At 37.1% G+C, this 24,840-nt stretch overlaps 1 protein-coding gene across 1 annotated transcript in view; it reads left to right on the plus strand.

Annotated features, from left to right (window-relative positions):
* RASEF (RAS and EF-hand domain containing) overlaps nt 1-23,765 on the plus strand; it is a 45,237-nt gene extending 21,472 nt beyond the window's left edge. Inside the window, exons 4-17 of the mRNA XM_075411341.1 lie at nt 2,563-2,658; nt 3,755-3,832; nt 4,296-4,411; nt 5,210-5,278; nt 6,135-6,219; nt 7,621-7,712; nt 10,566-10,800; nt 11,847-11,984; nt 12,075-12,222; nt 13,135-13,216; nt 14,495-14,609; nt 15,484-15,603; nt 16,641-16,717; nt 18,663-23,765. Coding sequence (XP_075267456.1) covers nt 2,563-2,658; nt 3,755-3,832; nt 4,296-4,411; nt 5,210-5,278; nt 6,135-6,219; nt 7,621-7,712; nt 10,566-10,800; nt 11,847-11,984; nt 12,075-12,222; nt 13,135-13,216; nt 14,495-14,609; nt 15,484-15,603; nt 16,641-16,717; nt 18,663-18,771 — 1,560 coding nt within the window. The 3' untranslated portion in view covers nt 18,772-23,765. The remainder of the gene's footprint in view (nt 1-2,562; nt 2,659-3,754; nt 3,833-4,295; nt 4,412-5,209; nt 5,279-6,134; nt 6,220-7,620; nt 7,713-10,565; nt 10,801-11,846; nt 11,985-12,074; nt 12,223-13,134; nt 13,217-14,494; nt 14,610-15,483; nt 15,604-16,640; nt 16,718-18,662) is intronic.
* Nucleotides 23,766-24,840: the final 1,075 nt, after the last annotated feature.

A 24,840-nucleotide genomic window follows, 5' to 3' on the forward strand; every position in this document is an offset into this window, starting at 1 on the left:
TATGGCTCTTCTCATTGTGCTTGATGTAGCTTCCTTTCAAAATCTCTCTGTTTTGATTAAAATGAAACTTGGAATCGTGTACTTGGTTTGATATTCAGACCAAGTATCATATGAAACTGAAGATGCTGTCATCAGCATACCTTTTACTGAACATAGGCTTGTAACATTCCAACACTTGCAAATGAAAAAATGTAAAAGAAACCCAGGAATAAATAACTAATGGTGGCACGGTAATGCTGTTACTAGCATAGTGTATGGCGAGCCATAGAAAGCTGGTTTGAAAAAGAGTGTGTGGTGCCCTAATGTGTGTGTGGATGTGTATGTGTACCTCTATATAGACAATACACACCTAAATTTATCTACAAATAAAATTCGAACACTTCTCTCTCATTTTTTTTAAGACATTGAGAATGTTAAGAACAGGAGATCATGACATGAATTACAAACACTGAATTGACCCATATATTTACTTCCACCTTACTACTTTATTTCTATGAATATTTTATGAATGGACTACAATTACAGAATCACAGAATCACAGAATGTTAGGGGTTGGAAGGGACCTCTGTGGGTCATCTAGTCCAACCCCCCTGCCGAAGCAGGGTCACCTAGAGCAGGCTGCACAGGACCTTGTCGAGGCAGGTCTTGAATATCTCCAGAGAAGGAGAATCCACAGCCTCTCTGGGCAGCCTGGCCCAGTGCTCTGTCACCCTCAAAGTAAAGAAGTTCTTCCTCATATTCAGACGGAACTTCCTATGCTTCAGTTTGTGCCCGTTGCCTCTTGTCCTGTTGCTGGGCACCACTGAAAAGAGTCTGGCCCTATCCTCTGGATACCCACCCGTAAAATGTTTGTAGGCATTTATAAGGTCCCCTCTCAGCCTTCTCTTCTTCAGTCTAAACAAGCCCAGCTCCCTCAGTCTTTCCTTGTAGGGGAGATGCTCCAGTCCCCTCATCATCCTCGTAGCCCTCCTCTGGACTCTTTCCAGTAGCTCCTCATCTTTCTTGAAGTTGGGAGCCCAGAACTGGACACAGTACTCCAGAAGGGGCCTCACCAGGGCATAGAATCATAGAAAGTTTTGGGTTAGATGGGACCCCTGGAGGTCATCTAGTCCAACCCCCCCACAGCGAGCAGGGACACCACTAACTAGATCAGATTGCTCAGAGCCCTGTCCAGCCTGGTCTTGAACGTTTCCAGGGATGGGGCCTCCACTACCTCTCTGGGCAACCCGTTCCAGTGTTTCACCACCCTCATTGTAAAGAATTTCTTCCTTATATCTGGCCTAAACCTACCCTGTTCTAGTTTAAAACCATTACCCCTCGTCCTGTCACTGCTGTCTCTACTAAAAAGATTGTCCCCATCTTTCCTATAGGCTCTCTTTAAGTACTGAAAGGCTGCAGTCAGGTCTCCCCGCAGCCATCTCTTCTCCAGGCTGAACAAGCCCAACTCTCTCAGCCTGTCCTCATAGGAGAGCTGCTCCAGCCCTCGGATCATTTTTGTAGCCCTCCTTTGGACCCGCTCCAACAGTTCCATGTCCTTCTTGTGCTGAGGGCTCCAGAGCTGAACGCAGTACTCCAGGTGAGGTCTCACCAGAGCAGAGCAGAGGGGCAGAATCACCTCTGTCGACCTGCTGGCCACGCTTCTCCTGATGCAGCCCAGGACATGGTTGGCCCTCTGGGCTGCCAGCGCACATTGCCGGCTCATGTCCAGCCTTTCGTCTATCAGTACCCGCAAGTCCCTCTCAGCAGAGCTGCTCTCGATCCTTTCATCCCCCAGCCTGTATTGATAGCGGGGATTACCCCGACCCAGGTGTAGGACCTTGCACTTGGCCCTGTTGAACCTCATGAGATTCACACAGGCCCACCTCTCCAGCTTGTCCAGGTCCCTCGGGATGGCATCTCGTCCTTCTGGTGTATCAACCATACCACAGAGTGGAGGGGGAGGAGAACCTCCCTTGACCTGCTGGCCACACTCCTCTTAATGCACCCCAGGGTACCATTGGCCTTCTTGGCAACCAGGGCACGCTGCTGGCTCATGGTGAACTTGTCGTTCACCAGCACTCCCATGTCCCTCTCCGCAGAGCTGTTCTCCAGCAGGTCTGCCCCAACCCTCTACTGGTGCATTGGGTTGTTCCTCCCCAGGTGCAGGACCCTGCACTTGCCCTTGTTGAACTTCATCAGGTTCCTTCTCTGCCCAACTCTGCAGCCTATCCAGGTCTCACTGAATGGCAGCACAGCCTTCTGGTGTATCTACCACTCCTCCCAGTTTTGTGTCATCAGCAAACTTGCTAAGGGTGCACTCTAATTCTTCATCCAGGTCATCGATGAAGAAGTTGAACAAGACAGGGCCGAGTACTGACCCCTGGGGGAACACCACTAGTTACAGACCTGCAACAGAATCAGAGTCTGTGGATCTTAAGAAAGGGACAGGTTGATGTAATGGAAAGACAAAATTACACACATTAATGTAAGGGGAAGTGGTGTCATTTCCAAACTGATGAATGCATTTTTTTAATAAACATTTGAAACCTGTCTCAGCTTTTCATGAGATTAAAAATATTGCAGGAGAAGCGAAAAGCTGAAGAAGCACTAAATGAGCTGAAGCGCCAGTATGATTCTGAAGTTGGGGATCTTCAGGTGACAATAAAAAAACTTAAGAAGGTAAGTGAGTTGAAGTCATGATGAAAGTTTTTAAGTCTTTTAAGTGATGCTGACCTTATGAAGTGCTTTTCCCAAGATGGATAATCATAACTGTAGCTTTTTAACTTAATGTCTATAAGTAAATAGCAAGTGCAAATATTTTTTTAGGTTGTATTGTCATTCTGTACTGTTGTGTTCTTTCTGTGTAATTTACTGAAATACTTAGGAAAGGGACCAACTACCAGGCAAATTATGTTGCTGAATAATTTTCTAGATCCGTCAAGTTGTTAACACTGCAGATGCCTAGTCATGTATTTGGTATGTTAGAAATAGTCTAATATATTGCTTCTAAGTATTTGTAGTTTATAGATTTAGATAAAATTGGCAACCGAAATGTAGTAATTTATAGTAATATAGTACCTTTCAGCAGCCGGTGCATTTCTTTCAAATGTTAATGGTAGAGCTGAGTTTAAGTGGTAATTTTAAAATGAAGTGAGTAGTGGTACTGGTTATTACTACACTGAACTTAACGTGATATTTTCATTTGATACCCAAGCATGAGGTAAACTGAAATCTCAAGTATTAGTATTTTGTTTAGATTATTTTGTAATTTGCATTTAATTTTGACATTAGTTTTTGCTAGAAGTTTTACCATAATTTTACCAGAATTATAGTGACCAGTGAGGATATGATTTTGTTTCTTCATATTGAATTGCACTTAAAAAAGCATTGATAGAAATGGAAATTTCTCACAAGAAGCTTCTAGTACAAATCCTACATAGATGAGGTAGAATATGATTCTTTTTTTATGTTAGTGGGGATCCACCTGTTTATATCTTTTCAGTAGTTGGCTCCTGTGTCGCTAGTTATGCATATTTAAAACCTATGGAGTGCAAAATGCTCATTCAACATTTTTGAAGTATTGATTTAAAAAAATTGGGTAGAATGCCGGTGTTTTTTTGAGTAATGCAATGAGTTCGGAAACTCTCGCTTTTAAAAACTTTGGTAGCTGTAAATGCTTTAGGCGTTATTTAGTATGATGTCCATCTCTTTCTATGTACTTTGAATCAGAACAATCAATAACAAACATTAATTGTGTGGTTTTTTATCCTTCTAGCTGGAGGAGCGATCCAAAAATGTAACTCACAGGGAAGATGTGGTTGAGTTGAAAAAAAGAATACATGATATGTTACTGGTAAGAGATGATTGTCATAAACGTACCTATTTAGCCTCAGTTTTACCCTCTGCAAATACAGAACATTTTTTTTTTTTTTTTTTACATTTAGTGCTGGTAAGCTACAAAAATAAATTTTTAAAGTTGTTGATAAGTGTATGAGGATGTTTAACTTGGAAAAAAACCCTGTTCTGTGTAAATGCATACTAATTCTATGTATAACATTTAGAAATGGCTTAAGATGATATAGTCCCCTTTTTGTGTAACTGAAACTGAAAAATAAAAATTCAGTGATTCTTGCATGCTAGTCTACTGACTTCTCTGTTTATTCAGAGTTCTTTCATTTTCTTTCCCCCTTTATGCTCCGATTTTCTACTGTTTCATTTTTATTTAATTTTGGTAGTTTTTATTTTACCATTATAGTATGTCAAGATTTTATGCAGGTGACTGCGAGACCTAACAACTAGTATCTTCCTTTTTTAAGGAAAATCAAAAACTGAAGAAAGATCTTTTAGAAGCACAGACAAATATAGCTTTTCTACAGAGTGAATTAGATAGCTTGAAAAGCGAGTATGCAGATCAGACTTTGAACACTGAGAGGTAAGGTAATTCTACATAGTAATATTTTCACAGGGGAAAACAAAGAATTGTTGTCTTTAGTAGTTATTAAGTATGCCGTTGTTAACTGTTATTTTCTAAATTTGCCATAAATGACAGGTGTACATTTGACACCGTGCAAAGTATGCCATGGTTACTGCTCACTTCTCTTACCAGGTTTCTGAAAGAGGAAGTTCTGGATATGATGCAAGCTCTCCTAATCTTGCAAGGAAGCACATTGATTTTACTGGGACTTTAGTTAGGAGTAAAATTTATAGCATTGGGCAATTTTTTTCCTCCACGACTTGCACTTAGATGAGTATCTGTATGAATATTGGAGAGAATAGTTTTGGAAGGCTTCCACATCACTCTCAACCATTTTTTTTTAAAGTGAATGAAAGCTACTTCTAGATACTCATTCAAAGGAGTGTAAATGACAGTTTCATGATGTGGTTATCTTCAGATCACACAAATTACATTTCAAGGGGAAAGGAGGCAGTCCATGTGGTTGTCAATGTTTTATTTTTCATTCATAGTCTTTGCTGAGATATAATGGCAGAGATCAGTGAAGTTACCAAGTGATTTTACTTTGTGTAAAACTGCTTTTAACGTATTTCTGCAGAATTGTAAGCATAGAAAAACTGTATTCAGAAATATTTTGAAATTTTGTCTTTTCCCCACTATATATTTATCACCTCTTATAAATGTTGACTGTTGAGTTTTGTCCTCTGCCAAAAGCAGAATTATAAAAATAAAAAAGTATATCCTGCAAAGTATAACATCTTGAGTTTTTTTTTGCAGAGACCTAGAAATGATCCGAGAGTATACTGAAGACCGAGATAATCTGGAAAGACAAATTGAAATACTTCAGTAGGTTCTGAGTAATTCAGGTTTTTATTAACAAACTTTTGTCCCAACATATTCAGGGGTAAATGTTTTTGTATGCAAAAGACTGGGATGAGGTTTGGGGAAAAAATACTAAGTAAAAATACTGAAATGGCCTCAATTCTCATAAAATCTACTGTGCTCAGCTTTCATGCAAGGTACTGTGCTACTAACTCTGCTGCGCTGCTGAGCCACTAACTCTTTGTTGTTCTTTTTTTCTTAGCCTCACTGACTTTCATTTCTATATGATAAGGTGAATGAGATTGGAGTCTATCCATGCTATTATAAAAATTGTTACTTGGCTCCTTTTTTTATTGCTTTCGCTTCTCCAGTAACTCCCTGTAGCATTGTTATCTGGTAAGTACTAACAAGTGGCACACAGATTTTTGCTTTCAAAGAGGGTCACAATGAATAATTTTTTTTTTATACCTTCAGTTAATTTCTTTGTCCTAAACATACTCTTTCTTTCAAGCAGCTGAATCACATTTGTCCTTAGAGTCATCTCAGCAATACTTACAGGGTAGTGATTTTGTATTTCAGAATGGCTGTATGAGCTTACTACCCCATAGCTGTTTTTTTGTGGCCATTCCTACAGTGTCTTTTTTCACCTCAGCTGACCACAGACCATGCTGCAGAAGTGAAACAGGATTTCCTAGGCTGCTGCTGGAGGCTATTTCATTTGTTTGTACATACAACACATTTCTAGTCCCACATTATTCTTTAGTGTTTCTCTAAGAAAAAGGTTTTTTGATATATATTTTTTCAGTTTTTCTTAGTGACAAGTTACATAATTTTTAATGTTTTCTTTACCTCTGCAAATTAAACTATATTTCTTTGTTAGATCAGCTAATAGAAAGCTACATGACAGCAATGATGGTTTAAGAAGTGCACTTGAAAACAGTTTCAGCAAGTACAACAGATCATTGGTATGTATTAATAATTTTGTTATGTGGTACTAGAAGGTTTAAGAATTAACACACCAAGTACAAATTTGTTTGTACTTCAGTGGGCACTCAGAAAATTGAATTTTTTTAGTGGACGCACTGTGGGAACTACACTTGTGTAGTTGAATTTTGTTGGAATTCACTTGCGTTTTGTGAAAGAATGGAGTTTTCTTAGAGCACAACTACTTCCTGAGGTGCTTTGGAAATAGTGATTTTTTTTAATATGCTAGGGCCGGATGTATCTGATGAGGTGAATAAATCAGCTGTTTCTCTTGCACTAAAGGGAATATGTTTGTATTGTGTATATGGGAGTGCCCTACAACAGAAAACACACTTTTTCAGAAAACTGCTTTATTTCGGTCGCAAGGTCTTAATCTAATTTGAATTTTTGTCTAGGCCAGGTCACTGGGAAAATGAATAGCAGGGACTGCTGAAAATAGGGACCTCAGTTTGACCCTTTTGGGCTATCACAACTGTATGGGAATATGTTGTAACAGATTTAACCCGGCATCCTCCAAACCAGAGAAGGGAAGGCTTGAAAGTTACAGAAAATCTACTCTACTCAGTGTTTTGTAATATTGGGAAATCTGTTAACTCCTAAACTAATGACTTGGCAAGCCCTTCCATCATCAGGAAAGCAACTAACTGCTTTAGAATGATGAGGCCAGAATAATGGGGCCACAGAGACAATACCGACCAGGAAGGAGGAAAATAGGGGTCATTGCCTCTTTCCAGCATACCATACTGGTGAACGTGAGTGCCTTTTGCTGATACAGGCTACCAGAGATTCACTGCAGGTGCAGCAAGAGATACCATTTCCTTCTGCCATGCTCTGAAACGTAAGGGAGGCAGATTACAGAAAGGACAGAGGAAACTGTTGCCGGTGAATAAAAGTGTAGAGGGACAGCAGAACGGATGAAATACTCCATCATGTGCTATCAGTTGTGAGCTATCCACAGTCCACTATCTCACTCATGAACCAGGAGGTATCTCTACTGAAACTAGCTCAGCTGGTGACATTTCCCTTTTTGCTTTAGTAGTCAACATGCCATTTTTCTAAATACCACTTTTCAAAATTTAGCATTTCACTCTTCAGGTGTAGTCAATGAAATCATCCTCTTGGAATTTACATTGTCTTTTGTGGTGGGGAGTGGCTAGCAGGTTCAATATTAAGGCAACAGTGGAACCTAAATGCTATATGTAATGGACGTTTTGACATCCAGCCCTATATAAAGCATGAAGTTTAATTTAAAAATAAGTAGTTGAAAATATATGGAAGTACACAGTAGTAATTTTGATGGTGCATACTTTTTTTGTAACAAATATAGATGCTTACACTGTATTCATCAAACTCCTTATGCATTTGTTATGTATCTATCACAGCGGTTAGCAAACACCTCACCAGGAAGTACCATTTCTAGAAGCAGTCCTAAATTTAATGGTGGACAGTCTCCTCTCAACCCACGGTATGACAGGTAAGCCCGGTTTGCTTTCATTAAGCTTAAAAAGACTAGAGCTTCACACTTGTCTTAGAAGAGCAAATATTGTCAAATAACAGAGAGAATAGTTCTGTATGATTCAGAAAGAATGCATGACCATAGCATATGATCCAAAGTATACTGAAGTCAATAGGAATATTTTTCAGTGACTTCAGAAAGCTCAGGAAAACTCTTTCCAGTTGAAATCATGAACTTACAGACAGTTCAGACAGCCTCTTGTTTAGTCTTGGACTGCTTTTATTCTAGTTTTGTTTTGATTCTCAAGCTCCCCTCCTTGTCTCCAGAAACTAAAAAAATGTACTGTTAGCTAGCTTACTCACTACTTAGGAAGCAAAACATTTTTGGTCATGTCTTCTGCCTGTATGTCTGTTTTTCCCAAGTAATAATTATTACAAAGGTATATGGACCTAATTCTTCAAAAGAATGAATATCCTCATCTCACACTGACATGCAAGAATAATGAATGCACTTGGATATTAATGAGGTAATAGCCACAGAGAACAGTGAGTTATCTAAGTGCAAATAGCAAGTGGTCAGAGCTACTTTGGTTTCATACTTAGTGGATGCAGATCATCGATCAGAGCTTCCTCAGATCATTGCAGAGACTCACTGAAGTCGCTGGGCATTGGATCCAACTTGAAGTGCTCTTGATCATGCTGTATTTTCACACTTTGTTTTTTTCTTAAACAGCTGAAACTGCCAGAAGAATGTGTGTCCTTGCTCAATTGATAGATTATTTTGTCTTATTTCTTTTTCAGTGGTACTTCAAACTCTAGAGAGATTTCTGTTAGAGTTCTTAGTAGTGTGTGTTTTACATTTTGCCAGAGAGATGCGTATCTTTTGTAGGGTTTAAGTTGGCTTCTGCTTCACACTGATAATATCCACATTCATTCAGAGGTGTTACTGTTATTTTGCTGTCTCAATGTGAGATGTGTTTGCTGTCTGTAAAGTGTTGCTTGCCACAAACTAGTTTGTTCTGCTGAATGCAGATAAAACCAGTTCCCCTCTGTTGGACCCTCTGCAAATTTTGAGACGTATGCACTACTAATAGTAATATTCTGAAGGGAAACTAAAACCTCTCTGGAGGCTTAGTGACATCCTTCTCTGGGAATATTTATTAGTACCTGCCACGTGGTGCAGTTGTTGCGTTTCCACAAAAGTGAGAAATGCAGGCTGCTTTAGAAGAAAGTTTATGTGATAGGAATGAAACTTACTCTTAACAGGTGTGAGTTAGGAGTATGGAAAGACAGAAAGAGAGATCAATGTCCCAAAACCTGTTCATTTTCAGTACTTTGTCTGTCTCCTGACAGCAGATCAGCATTAAGAGATATGGATTTGCATTCTAACATGTTTTAAGCAATTTACAATAGTGTGTGTACTTTTTTTTAGCTATGTCATACATCTTGGTCTAACTTGCTTTAAGCACATAGGAAGTTCCCAGCATTGAATTCATGCTTCAGTGAGGTTGAAAATAGACTACTAAAGAAATTTATTTCGGGGAATGGCTGACAAGCTTAACTTTGTTACAGCATGCACCTTTACTGTGTATTTCAGTGATTTGGTATAGGCTAGTAGATGCATGAATACAAATAGCATGGATGCTGTGGTATTCCACAGCAAAGATCACGCTCATTTATGTGATTATTCATTAGCCTGAAAGGATGTCAATTAGATGGTTCTGGATTTTGTTGCATAGGACAATGATGCCACTGTCACATGCATTTGGCCTCTAGCAGGGAGGAATTGTATTCGACTCAGTAACAGCTTCATAATTTGGTGATTCTCCACAGTGTACTCTTCTGTGGTGTGCCGTTGCACTGGGAGCTCCCAGCCCCTGTGGCAGCAACCTGTCTTTACCAGGATGGATGCTGACCTTGCCTGCTGTAGCAGTTTCGTGCTTCACATCCACTCCCAACAGGCCAGAGCCAAACTGGTTCTCTCTTCTCCGTTGTGACCTGGAAAACTTTTCTGCCTCACTTCATTTTTGGGCCTGTCCCTGTCTTGCTGCAGGAGCAGGATAATGATTGTAGCCATAGTAAACTTTTTAAGATTGTTTCTTTTAAGATTCAATCTATTAATTTTACTTTTCTGTAGTTTCATTTACATAAAGAAAAACTACATTGATTTTTCTGCAAGCCATACTGTCATTGCTGCACCCATTTGAGTATTTTTGTATAATACAGCATCCAGAATGTAAAAAAAAAAAAAAAAGAACACTTCGGAAGGAAGGATGAGGGGAAAGAATGGGCTTTCTTGCAAAACCTTTAAGCTTTGCATATCCTATCAAACTGTAAGAAAACATGTTTCAGTGAGTTCTTCCACCATTACTGACCTTCTGAACTCAGTTACCCTCATTTCTGTATTTATAGCTGTCATTATTGGCCTGTATGCTTTTGTAAGCTAATGCATTCATTTAAATTAGATACAGCATTTCAAAGTTATATGTGTCTTAGAATAGGCCAAAATTAGCTAAACCATCGGCTATCATTTTCTGCCTTTGATGTCTTCATAGTATGTAATTTTCTGAATCTTTTTTAAACAATTATTTTTCCTGTGTATAAATAAATAGACATTCTTACTGAGACTTAGGAAATAATCATCAATAGCATAGTTTATATAATTTAATCTGAGCATCCTAAGAGATATGATTGAAAAATAAATTACTTAGAAAGGTAAAGTAGGTATTGACCTATATCTTAAACTGTATAATTAGTATTTCTAAGTAGTTAGTATTTCTAAGTATTGACTATTCCAGAATGGCTCAGATTTTGTTGGGAAAAACAACTGTGGAGTAATTTTTTTTTTCCCCCTTCAATATTTTCTTATTAGATCATCTCATTCTTCCTGTGTGGATGAAGATTATGATTCTTTAGCACTTTGTGATCCCATGCAAAGGATAAACTGTGAAGTTGACAGCTTACCTGAGAGCTGTTTTGACAGTGGTTTGTCTACCCTGAGAGATTCAAATGAGTATGATTCAGAAGTGGAATACAGGCATCAAAGGATTTTTCAAAGGTTGCAGTGTATGCAAGAAAGCTTTGGTGGTGATGCTTCTGATACAGATGTAAGTGCCAGACTTACTCCTCTGAGAAAGACACTTGGTTGGAGACAAAATTAGTTTCCTGTTTTTAAAATTAAATAGGTCTTTGCCCATAGGCCAGTTAAAACTAAGTATTTGGGTTATATGCATTTAAATAAGATTAGTGACAGTCTTTTGGAGAATACATAGATAGTTACCGCTCTTTAAAATAAAATGTTTGTTTTGACATTTTTGATAGATTTTTGAGGTAATAACTTCATTTTTGAAGTACATGTGGTTTTTGAAGGTTGTTAAACAGCATGTAGACAGGAGCCTGTTGTCTAATGATTAAAAAGCAGATGCTATAGAAGTAAAACATGTTTCTGTTCGCTCTCTCCTACTGTGAGACAGTGAATGAAAAATCACACCTATGAGAAAAAATACTGTTAGTGCATACATTGACTTACACAGTAAGTCTCAAAGAATTTAGAAATGTAGGAAGATGTTATTGTGTCCATTTTGTTGTTAGTTAAAGAGCGCTTTACTGATGACTACATAGCAAGACTAGTATCAAACACAGCAGAACATATATTTTTTTTCTGAGCAGATCCTTTACTATGCATTTAGTAAAGACATGAAGTCTGCAGCTGAAAATGCTATGAATAGTGCTGATTACAGCTGTGCTGTATTTAATTTAGCTTGAGTAGTAATAGCACAGAGAGTAATGTTTTGTAGGGTAATGCTTAATTTTTGTAAAATAAGCTTTGAAATAAAGTATTTGTTTATTGTATTTATTTAAGCTGAAATTGACCATATGGAAATTAGTTTGCTCTGTCTGGAAACAATGCTGAAAGCATGTATGCCAAACAGCAAACACATTTAAGGACCAAATGTAGGCTGTAGTAAACAGCAAGTGTGGATTAAGAACAGAATAATCACAGTATTTCGACTAGAATTGCAGAGCTCTATTTGGTCATTTATCTCTGTTTAATCCAAGATGTTAAAACAAATGCTTTAATCAGTCTTAGCTGTCCCTTTCCAAAAAAGTGTACTTTTCTCACCGGAGCTAACGCAGTAGCTTGTACTTTCAGGTTCCAGAGATTAGGGACGAAGAAGCATACAATCCTGATAACAGCAGTACAGTATTAGACTGGAAATCCTCACGACCAGTAAGTCGAAGCAGCTCTGTTGCCTCAACAAGGAAATGCATATCTGCTCTCACGCCTCAGGTAACCAATTCTTTAGGAAAAAAGAAATTTCTTTGATATAGAGAATATTTTTTATGTGAGTTGAAATAGAAGGGTTCTTTTCATTTTCAGTCAGATGCAACCGAATGTACTCCGAAATACCTCAGTTCAGAGAAGGCTTACAAGATTGTTCTTGCTGGAGACGCAGCAGTGGGAAAATCCAGTTTCCTTACAAGACTTTGCAAGAATGAATTTCGGGGCAATACCAGTGCAACCCTGGGTATAGTTATTCTTCTTAAAATACAAAAATGAATTTCATAGCTGTTCTGCAGAAGTGGGTGTTAAGATTACCCTCTGTGATTGCTTGCCATGGTTTCTGTAATATACACATGCAGTCTCTTAGACTGTGAGATCTAATTGAATACTAAAGATTAGAAGTGCCTAACTGCTGTTTGGAGTGGATAATAGGGTACTGCTCTAATTTAGATTCTCTTTGCAAAGCACAAAGCCTATTCCTGAGCAACACAAAGTAACAAAAAAGGGAGTTTCAGTGTAATGAACTTAAATGTGTGTACAATCCATTTCACATTTTCATTGCTTTGTTGTCATCTTAGCTCTTTCCTCTTGCTTTAGTATTTCGTACTGTCCTTTGATGTCTTTCATACTATTTTTTGTCTCTGTTTCTTCAAAGTGTTATTGAAGCTTTGGTTTAAATGCAGCTGGAGGGATTTCTGACCAACTTGTGTATATTATTATAGCTGTCAGCTAACAAACTACCTTACTGATTCCAGAGACTGAATTTTTGTGTTATATATTTGTTTTATTGCCTCTGAGTCAGGATTTTTGTTCTAATTTATCTTCTTCCTCCGTGACATTGGAAATAAAGTCTGTTTTATAAAAAGTTTTCTTTTCTTCCATAAAACTGTTTAGCAAAATAAGGCAGAGAGAGATCTTCTTGTTTGCTGGTCATAATACCAAATTTGTGTGGGTAAAATATTTCTTTAAATGTTTTTTTAAAGACTAGGTAAATACATTAAGGTAATTGTTGCAGTTCAAGGCTGTGTGAATGACTGAAATCTCATAATCTATTAGGTGAATTTTGAAAGAACTGTTGTATTTGTCACATAACTTCATCTTCTGTGGGTTTGTGAAGGTTATTGATATTTTTTGTTAGACTATACACTTTTTTCAGGTGTGGATTTTCAAATGAAAAGACTAATTGTTGATGGGGAACCTACAGTGCTACAACTATGGGACACAGCTGGGCAGGAGAGGTTAGTGATTCTCTACATTTATGTAATTTCAATTGTTTTGTTTCTAAGATGTTTGCCTTTTTTCATCTAGGTGAAAAAAATTCCACTAAATATTATATGGCCCTGTACGAAGTCAGTATGACTATATGTGAATGTCTATAAACAGGTGTGATTTTGCTGTCCTGAGACCCGAAGACAGGTGGAATGTTTATTTGTTAGCTTTGGTGATGCCTGAGGTAATCTGTTCTCTCTGCAGAGACAAATAGTTGAGATTCACCACAGCATTAATTAGTTAAATCTGTATGTCCCTCTCTTGCAATACAAAGAAGTGCAATAGATGTACATTGGTTCTTCCATTTTTAGTCTTTATTTGTGCTTACAGACCTGTATTTCTGAGCAGGCTTTACCTTAGAGATTCCCTTCCCTTCACCATCCTCTCCTCTTCTTCACTTGCAAGTCCTGATCCTGATTTTGCATTGTGTATAGTGTATGAAAACTTCCTCACAAAGACTCTAAAAAGATTTATGGCAAAACTGTACAGATTACTGAATGTATATATCCAAGGTTCTTCATGTTATTGTGTAGCGTTTCCTTGAAATCCTGTGACATTCTTACTTGAGAGCAATTACTTCTTTACTGACAGCTGTTGGGCGTTATTAAGAGGTCAGTCCACCACCTTGGAAGTCAGTTTAATCTGTTCATTGACGAAGATTTGTATTGAGCTGTATGTGTTTACTTTTGCCTGAATGAGTGATTATGTAAAGTAGAGGCCCAATCATTCTATTCCCACATAATAAATTTTTGGATAATATTTTAATATAGAATTGAAAGACCTGGTTGCTGTACTCGGTTATTAAGTAGATTGTGTTATGTTAAGAGCAAAGATGACTGTAGCTGATGAATTTAATCCTAGAAGAAGTTTATTGGTTTTGTATTTTTTCAAATGTAGTAGAGTAACCCACTCAATTTATAAAGTTACATGTAAGTGGAAGAGCCTTTCCAACTGATCAAAAGTCCAGTGCAAAACAGATTATTTGTAATAGATACACTGTAGATTGTTCTGATACAAAAACTGTTGAATGCTGTTTGGAAGAGAATCCTGTGAATCCTTACGGAGCATTTGTAGACTTGCATCAGCAGTTTTCAAGAGCTACTTACAAAAGAAGCTATGAGAAAACTCTTGTAATGTGGAGATAATCTTACTCAGTAGTGCAATAAAGTAATGCTGTGTTCTTAATGATTGTAAATGGAATTTTTTTTTGATAATGCAGCCTTATGAAAATCTTTTTTTTCTGAAAGATTCCGAAGTATTGCTAAATCATACTTTAGAAGAGCAGATGGTGTCTTGTTGCTATATGATGTAACGTGTGAAAAAAGCTTTCTTAATGTGCGAGAATGGGTGGATATGATCGAGGTAAGACCCTTAAGTATATACAATTTATGAAATATGTTTCACTGCATTGTTAACCTTATTATTTATAAAATTTGAATATCTGTATATTCAAATTAGACAGACTGCAGTCTTGCATAGAAGTAAAAGCTACAGGGAAGTCCTAAATGTATCCTGATATATTCAGTTAGTGTTAAAACCAGTACATATTTTTGAGTAAAAGGGTATCATGTAATCACACTCTTCTCATTTGCTTCCTTTTGAAATGAACGTGTGAGCCCGTTTCAGATACCGTCTTATGGATGGCTTTCTATTCCTTGTATTCCAGGTATTCCTTGGAGTCTGTGCATTTTAAACCAATGTGTTAGATTCTGTAAATTAGCTATAGTTCAAGTGAAAACTTCAGTATTTCTTTGTACTATTACTTATTGTTTGTTTATTCGAATAGAAATTTGCATTTAATGAAAAGGATTTTTCTCTCATACCGGAGGTGTTTAATAGGAGCGGAATTGATAAGCAAAATCTTTAATTCATCTTCCGAAAGCCATCTCTTTTGGTCATGGTATAGGACTTGGTCAGTTTTCCCACATTAATTTAGTCATACAGCATTTTGATACAGTGACTATTTCCATTAAATTAACTTAACACATGAAATTCCATGTTGGGAAACGGAGCTTGTGGGAATGGAAGCACAGGTTTGTGGGCTGATGTTTAAGCTGGCTGCTTAAATATCAACTAGTTCATGAAAAGTTCTCAGTGTGACTTTTTTAATTTGTCATTTTTTGTGATAGGGCGCAAGACGTTTTTGTGGGAAGGAAATCAGTATGACGTGATGATTCTAGTTACTTTTTTGTATTCTGAGTGTTCTGGCAATAAGGAAATAAAATCCTCTTTACAGGATGCAACTTATGAGAATATTCCAATTATGATGGTGGGAAACAAAGCAGATCTCCGTCAAGCTGTTACAGAACAAGGGGAAAAATGTGTGCCTATAAACTATGGAGAAAAGCTGGCTATGGTAAGGTCCAAATGTTACCTCTTTAGTATAAAATGGTCTTAAGAACTTTAGTCTGAAAGCCATGTGAGAAACTACTAAACAAAAGTTATTTTCTGGCCATTAGTTCAAATCTACTAATTAAGATTTATGAATGGATACTTGTAGTGAAAACTGTCCTATTTTCATGGTGTTTGCTGGGCTAAATCATGTCTCAGTGTTCAATGAGCTGAACTTCATTGTTGGCTGGGGTAGTTCAGAAGACTGTGAGAAGAAGTCTTAGCAGTGAAAAAGTGGATGAACTAGGAGACTGAGTTTTTCTGCTGCCAAAGAGAAATTGCTGGTACAAATATGAAGCACACTAGTGAGTGTATGAGGCTTTTCACCTGGCTTGTGTCTGTCCAGCTTTGGAGTGTAATATTTTTATCTTCAAGAGACTAGCTTGTATTCCTGCTACATCTGCAGAAAGAAAATGGAACTCTGCTATCAATAGAAGCATGGACAAGTTTTTTGCATGTATTTATATGGGGGATAAGGGATGCACATATCCCATATTTTGCAGGAGAAAAATGTAGAATCTGTAAGACTCCTGAGTTGCTGAGTGCTCGTGCAATTGATTACACCAGCGTAGATATCATGTCTGTTACTTATGGAATGATATTTCTGGTTAACCTGGAATACTGGATGCTGTAGCTTACAAGTAGCTAAGAAGCTGGATTCAGTAACCTGTCCTAGCAACTCTCTTCCTATTTTGCGGTTTTGTGGACAAGAAGATAGGGTTTGGGTGTTAAGCCTACGATGTGTTTTGTATTCAGTTTGTTAATTCAGAATATACTGGATATAAAAGATAAATATAAAAAGATAAAAAGCAATTACTATTTTTTTTCACAGTACTGAAGTGAATGTGTTGGGAGAATGAAGAGTACCAGAGGAAATCCTTTTCATTTAAATATGTGTCTTCTTTCTTTGTGTTATTGAGGAAACCATTTGTAAATGAATATACATATTCACGTGGGAAACATTTTGGATTAGTTGGCTTAACATTTTATTTTTATTCACAGACTTATAATGCGCTATTCTGTGAAACAAGTGCTAAAGATGGATCTAATATTGTAGAAGCAGTTCTTCACCTTGCTCGGTAAGTAGCCGTGTTTCTATTTTCAAATAAACACATCTGGGTATATTTTATGAAAAGGGTATTACATGTGAGTATATATACAAAGACACACATGTTCATTTAAAAGTATACCAACATCAAATTCAACAAACAAAATTTATGAAAGAATACCATGTTAAATCTTTGTAGATAAATGCAAGACAAGATTTATTCTCAATTTAATGGAGTGACGTTTTTGCTTGCAAATGTTACAAAGCTGTCTCAATAATTGATATTTAAATTAGAGCTCAGTTATGGAGCTCATAATTTTAAAACCTGTTTGGTGAATTAATTACATTTTTTAATGGTACATGGATTTACTTTACTAATTCTTTCTTTAATTCAAATGCATATAATTCTACATATAATTCTTATTCTTTCAAATATATTAATATATGTTCAGTTTTATTACTGACTGTTTTAATCCCACATATTTTCTTTGATGTTGCATTCTCCAAATTGTTTAAAAGATAGACATTCTGATTATATCCATTTAGCAGCCTGGTATTTCTGTGATAATGTGTGAGCCAGACATTACACTTCTACTACCTTTCCAAACCATTCTTGGTTACAATATAGTTTTGAAGGGCTGACAGTATGTAATGAATACGCAGCCTCTGATTTTTCGGTTTGATGCATGGAGCTCAAGGCCAGAATTACAAACCGTATTGAAGTGATTTTTGCAGCAGCCTAATGCAGTAACAAAACTTTTTCACATTTGGTCAGTATTTGATTATTCATTGTTAAAATACTACTGATTAACACAGCGTGAATACAGAATGCTGGCTTTCTAGAGAGGATCATTGCTTCTTCACATGGAACTTTCAAGAGCACCCATATTTCTAGGAAAATACATCCGTCAGATATGCAGCAAGAACACAGGTGTTTATTTGTCTGTTGGTGTCAATGTGAAGTTAATTGCTGATTTGTTGAATGACTCATTTCCAAAAATCTGGCCATGAATACAGCAATGGATTATGAAGTTAGAGAACATACATAGCACAGTTATGTAACATGAATCACAGATGGAAAATTATCTTTAAATTTTAAACAAGATAACTTTGTTCAACTGTTTAAAGGATAAAAAACCATTTTGGCAATTGGACCCTCTCTTTTCAAAACCTAGGAGAAAAAAAAGTCAGTATTTTTCTTCACCATTTTTACTGATCCTCAAATGGTCTAGCAATTACCCAGAACCTTGGTCTGGAATGGTTGACTGCAGTTTGTTTACTCAAGTCTTAGTAATTTGTGTTCTTTGAATGAATTGTTTCATTTTGAAATAAAAATTACTAAAGGAACATTTCATTACCATTATGTTGAATAATACGGTGTTCTGAGTGAACTTCATGAATTTATGCTACTAATACAAGGGGGACTGGTTGTATAGATAAATGTAGATATAAGGAAGCAAGAAATTTCAGAGCTGGCTGTTGACATTCTAGGAGGCCCACAGTAAGAATACAGGTCAGTAATCATACATACATGACTTTTAAGTCCGCATTTGTAATAAAACATCCAACAATGTGCATTTTTCCTCGCAATTTATACTTGAAATTTATACTTGAAATTGCAGTTATTTAGTTTTATGCTTTCAGCTGTGAACATATTCTGTTTCTATGGTAATACACTGAAGCAAACAAAGAAAAATTATCGAAAGGAAAAGAAAAACAGAGCATTGTGGAGTTACAACATATCATAAATTATTGTGTTTCTATCAGTAACTATGATTTGTGTAGAAATATTGATATGATTCCCAAATGGGAAAGTTAGGAGACATGTTGATTCTGTGCACTAAAAACCATAGCTTTAACCACATAATAGATGATGATGAGCTCTGCAAGATGTACTGGGAGAAATGGAACAGTGAACATGAACAGAAATGTGTGAATTTGAGTGCATTTTTTTGTTTGTTTGGGTTTTTTTACAGTGAAGTGCGAAAGCGAAGTGATAATCAAGATGATACGAGTTCAGTGACCAGCCTGGCTGGGACATCTGTCAAAAAATCGGCACTCACGAAAAACTGTTGCAAAGTTTGAGTGACAGATACTTCTCCTAACCTGAATAACTTGTATATTTAATAAAATAATAATGAAGGATTTCAATAATGTATTCAGTTTATTGTGGATTTATACATTTATCTATTTAGAAATTGCACATCATGTTGAAAATCCAGACTCTACTTTCTACTCATTCATATTTGTGCACTTTGCCCCATAGGTTTATTTCTTAAGTAATGTAAGTCAATGAAGTGACCTCAGAATCAATGCTACAGTAGTCACTGCGTACAATATTGTAATATGTTTTATCTTCTTTACTTGCTTGTTTCTTTATGGGCTCAATATTTCTTGTATACAGAACATGATAATATCATGTATCACTTATAGGAAAAGTTACAGCTTCAGTTAATGTAATCTCATTTTGATCATGTCTGCTTATCTAGTTTTTTGAAGGCCTTAAGTTATGTGTTGATGAAACATTTCCCAAGAAAACTCCACACTATTGAAAGGTTGCCTAGATCCAGGTAAACCCAGAGTTCAGGGCATGAAGCAGAATGGTCTCTGTTGGGAGAAGACAGTGGCAGGTGCTTGGGGTTCTGGTGTAATTTCGCAGAAGTTGATGAGTTGGAATTTGTTTAATTTTGGGAGTTGGGATTTGATTCAGAACTGAGAAGTAGACTTTTCATCTGATCTTACACAGCTCAGAAGTGAAAGGAACATTTGCATGGATCGTTACTGTTCAGAATTCCAGAGAGACTGTAGTACCTGTGATAGGTAGGATTACTGAGGTGAATTTGTGATCCAGTACCTGCCTGTTTGTTTAGACTAGATCATTATTAGTATTACAGAGAGTTATGGGATGTAGTTTTTTCCTTGTTTTTCAAATGCCATCCATTCAGACATTAATTGAGGAATTGTAATAGTGCAGAGGAGTCTGTTTTAATGGATATTCTTTATGTATTTTTGCAGTTTTAAACCTGCAGGTGTAAGAATTGCTGCACATGCACAAGCATCTGTATAAACTGTTCATTAAAAGAAGTCCCTGAAATGAACAGCAACCACTTACCTTAATGAGAATTCCTTTACCTATTTTTAGGAAAATGTTGAGAAACTCATCAGTGGGTGGTGCTTCAGGTATCAACACCTCTAAAAACTGAGTTGTTACTGCTTCTAATAGTTCCCAATTGTCCTGTAGTGTAGTAAAAAATGTATGTATTTCTGCAGTTAATAATTATGATCCAATTCTTCTCAGCTTCCGCTATTTTTGATGGGAATGGGGTAAAGCCTCTTCAGAGCCAGCAAACTGTTTCAGTCTTTTCTGTGTACATTAATAAATCATCTGCAGGCTGAAACCTAGCTCAGTAAATCAACCTTGGATAAAGTTTTATGGTCTGATTGGAAACCTGCGTGACTAGCAGCACTGTGTTTGGACACTGTGTAGTCTGTGCTCTGTTATCAGTTTCACAAAATGTGGAGTTCTTGGAAACAGGAATTCAGCATTTAAAAAAAAATGAGTTTTGAAGTAGGAAAAGCAGTGTTTTTAGGCATCTGTTCAAACCTCTAGATCAGAGCAGCTAATCCTCAGGTAACTATCTGAAGGATAGTTCTTACCAAGACAGAGAAATCGAATGGTAGAAGGAAGAATATATTTTATTTCACTATATTGTACTTCAGCTGTAGAAAAGGAAAACATGTTTGGTGTCCTTGTTGAAGTACTAAGGGAATCTTCACAAACTACGTTATTCCATACAGGAGACTTTAGGGTTGTAGCGTTTTCTCACCCGGCAGTACAAGAGGCCTCACTGTAGTCCTGAGACTTGTCTGGAGCGTGTGGCAGAGATTGAAGGAGATGCAGGTGTACCAGGAATATGCATGGTCACATATGTGTTATTTACTATTAACCCTGTGTTATTTAAACTATAAGATTATAGCTGTAATTAGCTTCGCTGAGGAGAAAACCATGTTTACCTGAGCGCATTGATGAGGGTGTCTTCTGTGTTCTTTGTATGCAAAAGCTTCTCTCTCTCCAAGGGAGTGAAATGGAAGTAGAATTAATGTGGGTTGTACTTACAGATAGTTCTTTCTGCAGCAGTAGGGAGTAGAGAAGGAGATGATCCAGCTCGTGGTTTCTGTAGTATAAGCTTACAACATTTGCATTTTTGGAGGATGAGAAGGTCGTGATTATAAGCAGATACTTACATTTCAAAATATTGCTCCTTCAGCGTTGCTAACTTCTGTTAATTTGTAGGGCTTAGATTTAGGCTCAGTGTTCTATGCATGTCTCCTGAACCACAGTGTTTGATCATCTCTGTGGTCTTGGCCTGCAGTTAATGAGGTTAAATATGTTTGCCTAAACCTTGTTGACACACCTGCATGAGAAAAACGTTTTAGTTGGATGCAGAGAATCACTTAAAGTTGTTGGCAAGAAGGATTTCTGGAAGTGGTTGCCCAGTCTCCTAAGCAGAGAGGGACAGTTGCTGGCCCGAGATCAGGTTAGCTGTGGCTTTGGCTAACCAGCTTGTGAAAATCCCTGAAGACAGAGATACCACCACCATTCTGGTCAGCCTGTTCCTGTGCTTGCACTCCGCTTCTGGATAAAAATTTCTGTCTATGTCCAACCTCAGTTTCCCAAGTGGTTACAAGTTTATAGCTGTTTCCCTTCATTGTATCATCTCCTGCTACCAAGAAGGGTTTGGCTGTGATCTCAGTAGCTTCCCTTTCATTATCTGTATGCTATTAGATGCTGCTTGTCCTTCTCTTCACCAGTATAGTAACGTTGTGAGGTACCTCTTGCAAATGCGGGTTCCACATTGCACAGTTAGCAGCTTGCATGCATGTGCAGTAATTGCTTTCATGTCTAAGATTCTTATCATACGGAGAGTACCATGTGCATGATCATGCCTGTAGAGAGCCTGGTTGAAGGATATGAGTTCAGGGACGTGCCTTCACACCTATTTTTCTCTCTCTGCAGTATTGGGCCATTGATATTTTGGGTACTTTTTTTCGTTTAGTGACTATTTTCAATGAATGATTTTTTTGTTTAATGACTTTAATTTACTGTAATGACCAAAATCTCTCTTTGTTTGACCAAATTATATAAACAGAATTCCTTTTTTTTTAAGCTCTGTAATTTTTATGTCTGGTGTAAAGCAATTTTAATTTGAAACAGTGTTGTTTTTTTAAGTAAGGTTCAGGTTTGGAAACTGTTAACAAGGTTTTACCTTGGAGTAGTTTTATGGTCAACGTCTAAATTCTAAAAAAACACTACCAAATGGGGATATAGCTATAGCTCAGTTGGAACTGGTTTTAGAACTACAATGATCAGCTCCAGCAAGACTGAATATTCACATATACCATGTAGAATTCATGTTAAAGCAAAATAACTTGGAAAAAATATTTACATTTAGAAGTTAAAGCATGTGTTTATACATGGTAATAATGAATATATAAAGTTTTCTGTTGTTTTGCTTTAAAAGATTACCTTGTCTTCTATCTAAAATGTAAAATGGCAAACATCAGTTTTTTGCTCTGACATGGCTGCACTATTGTACTTTGAATGTTTTTATGGTTTTCTTTAGTGTGTAAGAACTATCATTTAATCTCACAAAGTTATTTTTTTAGTTAATGGATGTGTTCCCTTAATACATGTATTTATTTGAAAAGGAAAGGCATTTCATGTTTTTCCTCATGATCTGTAAATAAATTATTTTTATTCAGTTGACACAGAAGTATTATTTTATCCTGTATTCATTTGACCCTTTTTAATTGTGGCATAGTACACAGTTCTGAGGAAATGATTTCTGTGAGACGCTGTGAAAATGTTTTGATCACCTAAGTTCTGGTAACCACTCTGTGCCTGTTTAGCGTACATTAGTGGCTGAATAAGACAAGCTGCAGCTTCATTTAATTGTTTTTAGAAGCACAGTTATGGCCTAACACGGTTTAAGAATTTTTCTGTGTAGTTATGTTTGTATGGACTACAAAGTCCTCTATCATTTTAGGAAAAAAATAAATTACAGTTTTAAATCTGTATAGCCTGATAAAATGTATTCCAAGGAAAGTATCTACGTTCCACTCCTGCAAGGAGCATCATGTCGATGTGAACCTATGCAGTTTCCCAATTAAGCTAATAGGTTTTGTGCTAATGCAGGCAATCTATTCATGTACAGCTCCTTTTAAAGAGGTTTTCTTTTCTTCTCAATCCACTGCTGTACAATAATTCTAGGTAACTTTTTACGGAAAAAGATTTCAGTGAAAGATCACTAATTCATAAACCAAAGGGACATATTTTTTCATATAGTCGAGGGGCTTTATTATATTACAAAGAAACCTACTTCCAATCTTTCTGACTGTATTAGGTAGTGAAGAAAATGTACCAATATCTTATGTGCGGTTCAGATGCCCTTTGCCACTGCCCCTGCCACAGTTGATACAGCATGTAATGCTATCCCTCTGACCCTGTCTGGGCTACTTACGGGTTGGAGAAGCGCTTTACAGCACTAGTTACTCTAGTATTTCTCTCCCACTGTATTACTAGCAGGCCTAATCCCTTCTTATTGGTATCCTTAGGACTGCTGGCATCTATATTCATCATAATTCAGGGTTTTTTTTTGTCTTCTTTTGTGAGAAAACTCATCTTATGGTAAAAGAAAATTTGACTCAGATGATATGTAGGTTCAAATGTGGTACTCAGTTTATAAAGAGAAGTCCTTTTTCTATAATTTCTGCTCTTTGAGTTATGGCTATAGATGGGTGGGTTTATAGGAAATTAGTCATTAGGTGGCTGAGTAACAAATAAACCTAAGCTGTGAAGGTTTCCCACTGAATATAAAGTGAAGTATTTAAAATGGAAGGGTATTTTCATACGAGTATGAGGAAGAAATTCAGTGCCAATTGCACGTGCCAACTTTTAGTAAAAGTCTGTATATTACGTAAATGAGGCTCTAAATTGCGAAAACTTTTTAAACTTTAATTTAAACTGTTTACAAGTAAAACTGTGGTGTTCATGAAGGTTGTTCCTCCTCAAAACTGAAAATCACTGCATTCACTGTAATTTTGTACAAATACGTGTTTAAATAGAATGACGTATTTTCTGTATTACAAATTGCTATCTAATAAAATATGCTTTAATAGCTGTTTTTGTTTTGTGTATTTTCTTTTTGTTGGTGAGCAGTCTGGCATAGCATCTGTAACCTGTCAGCTTAATGTCATTAGAGTTCGCCAGTTCTGTGGCCAGCAGCATACAACAGTGATGCAACCACAGGTATCTCTGGCTGCCTCCAACTTCTTAGCCTCGATGAAGTCATCAGCTTACATCTGAGCTGAGAGATGTCCCTCGCTGTGAGTCCTGAATAAGTCCTGACGTTATGCTGCTTTGTCTGTTTACAGATATGCTTTAGCCACTCTGTCTCTAACCAGTAATATGTGATATTGGTAGGAGAAGAAAGAAAATAAATAGCCAAAAGTAATAAACCTGTTGCAAATATGCTCTGTGTAGGGCTCTAAACCTCTAATAGAAAATACTTGTGGGTCCAGATGTCAAAGGAAAAACTTCCCCAAAATCCAAATTAAAAGCTGCTTCAGGTAAAATTGACAACTTAAAATGTTATCATAGAATCACAGAGTCATTTAGGTTGGAAAAGACCCTTAAGATCAGCAAGTCTAACCATTAACCTAAAACTGCCAAGTCCACCACTAAACCATGTCTCTAAGGACCATGTCTACATGTCTTTTAAATACCTCCAGGGATGGGGACTCCACCACTTCCCTGAGGGAACCTCAGTTCCCTCAGCCACTCCTCATAAGACTTGTTCTCTTAGACCCTTCACCAGCTTCGTTGCCCTTCTTTGCGTGCACTCCACCAGCTCAGTGTCTCTCTTGTACTGAGGGACCCAAAACTGAACACAGTATTCAAGGTGTGGCCTCACCAGTGCTGAGTACAGGGGCATAATCACCTCCTTACTCCTGCTGGCCACACTTTTCCTGATAGAAGCCAGGATGCTGTTGGACTTTCTGGCCACCTGGGCGCACTGCTGGCTCATGCTCAGCCAGCTGTTGACCAGCAACCCCAGGTCCCTTTCTACTGGTCAGCTTTCCAGCCACTCCTCC

This window comes from Opisthocomus hoazin, chromosome Z (assembly GCF_030867145.1).
Source record: "Opisthocomus hoazin isolate bOpiHoa1 chromosome Z, bOpiHoa1.hap1, whole genome shotgun sequence".
NCBI classification, from domain to species: Eukaryota; Metazoa; Chordata; class Aves; order Opisthocomiformes; family Opisthocomidae; genus Opisthocomus; species Opisthocomus hoazin.